Here is a 711-nt window from a genome sequence, read left to right on the forward strand (position 1 = left end):
CGGATTTAAAAAGAAAGGCGAGGAAAAAGCCCCAGCCCCTTCGCCGGCGCGGTCGGGAGAACGGGAGGGCGGCGGGGCCGGGCGCGGGTACCGGCGGCCGCGGCGCGCCAGGATGAGGAGGAGGAAGAACACCACGTTTCACCCCCACACCGTGTCGTCGGGGGCCGGTTGAGGTCCGGTTTGCCCCCCCCCGCCTTCCAGGCTCCGGCTTCCTCTCCCGGTTCCCTCCGCAGGCGGCGAGGAGGATGTTTTCCCGACGGCTTCCCCCTCCGCTTCCCCCGGCGGTTCTCCCAAAAATTCCCGGCCGGGATCTCCCCTCCCCACGCCACGGGTGGATCTGCAAGGAGCCGAGCTGTGGAAGGTGGAGGCTCTCATCGGCACCGAGAAACAGCAACAACCGCCACCACCGAGACAACCCAAACGGCGGAAATTGGGCGGCGAAGACGAACCGGCGGAGGATGAAGGAGGGGGGGGCAGCGCCTGCTGCTCCAAGAGCTCCCCCCAAACCCCCAACAACACCAGGACCTGCGGAGATATGGAGCTGGGATGCGCATCCCGCGCACCCCCCGTCGGTAAGTGGCACCCCCGCCATCCTTCTCCCCCCCGCGAAAATAAAACCACGCTCCTCCGGTTGAGCTCCGGTTCCCCCCCCACTCCTTCTCCTTCCTTTTTATCCCTTTTTCATCCATGGGCATCCCCGCCATCGCCGGC

The 711-nt window shown here is 66.5% G+C and overlaps 1 protein-coding gene across 1 annotated transcript in view; it reads left to right on the top strand.

The window, feature by feature from the left end:
- The first annotated feature begins 112 nt into the window (after positions 1–112).
- TBX18 (T-box 18) overlaps positions 113–711 on the top strand; it is a 21979-nt gene continuing 21380 nt past the window's right edge. Inside the window, exons 1-2 of the mRNA XM_014964449.1 lie at positions 113–167; positions 234–572. Coding sequence (XP_014819935.1) covers positions 113–167; positions 234–572 — 394 coding nt within the window. The remainder of the gene's footprint in view (positions 168–233; positions 573–711) is intronic.

The sequence above is a fragment of the Calidris pugnax genome, unplaced genomic scaffold (genome assembly GCF_001431845.1).
Source record: "Calidris pugnax isolate Ruff unplaced genomic scaffold, ASM143184v1 scaffold219, whole genome shotgun sequence".
Taxonomy (NCBI): Eukaryota; Metazoa; Chordata; class Aves; order Charadriiformes; family Scolopacidae; genus Calidris; species Calidris pugnax.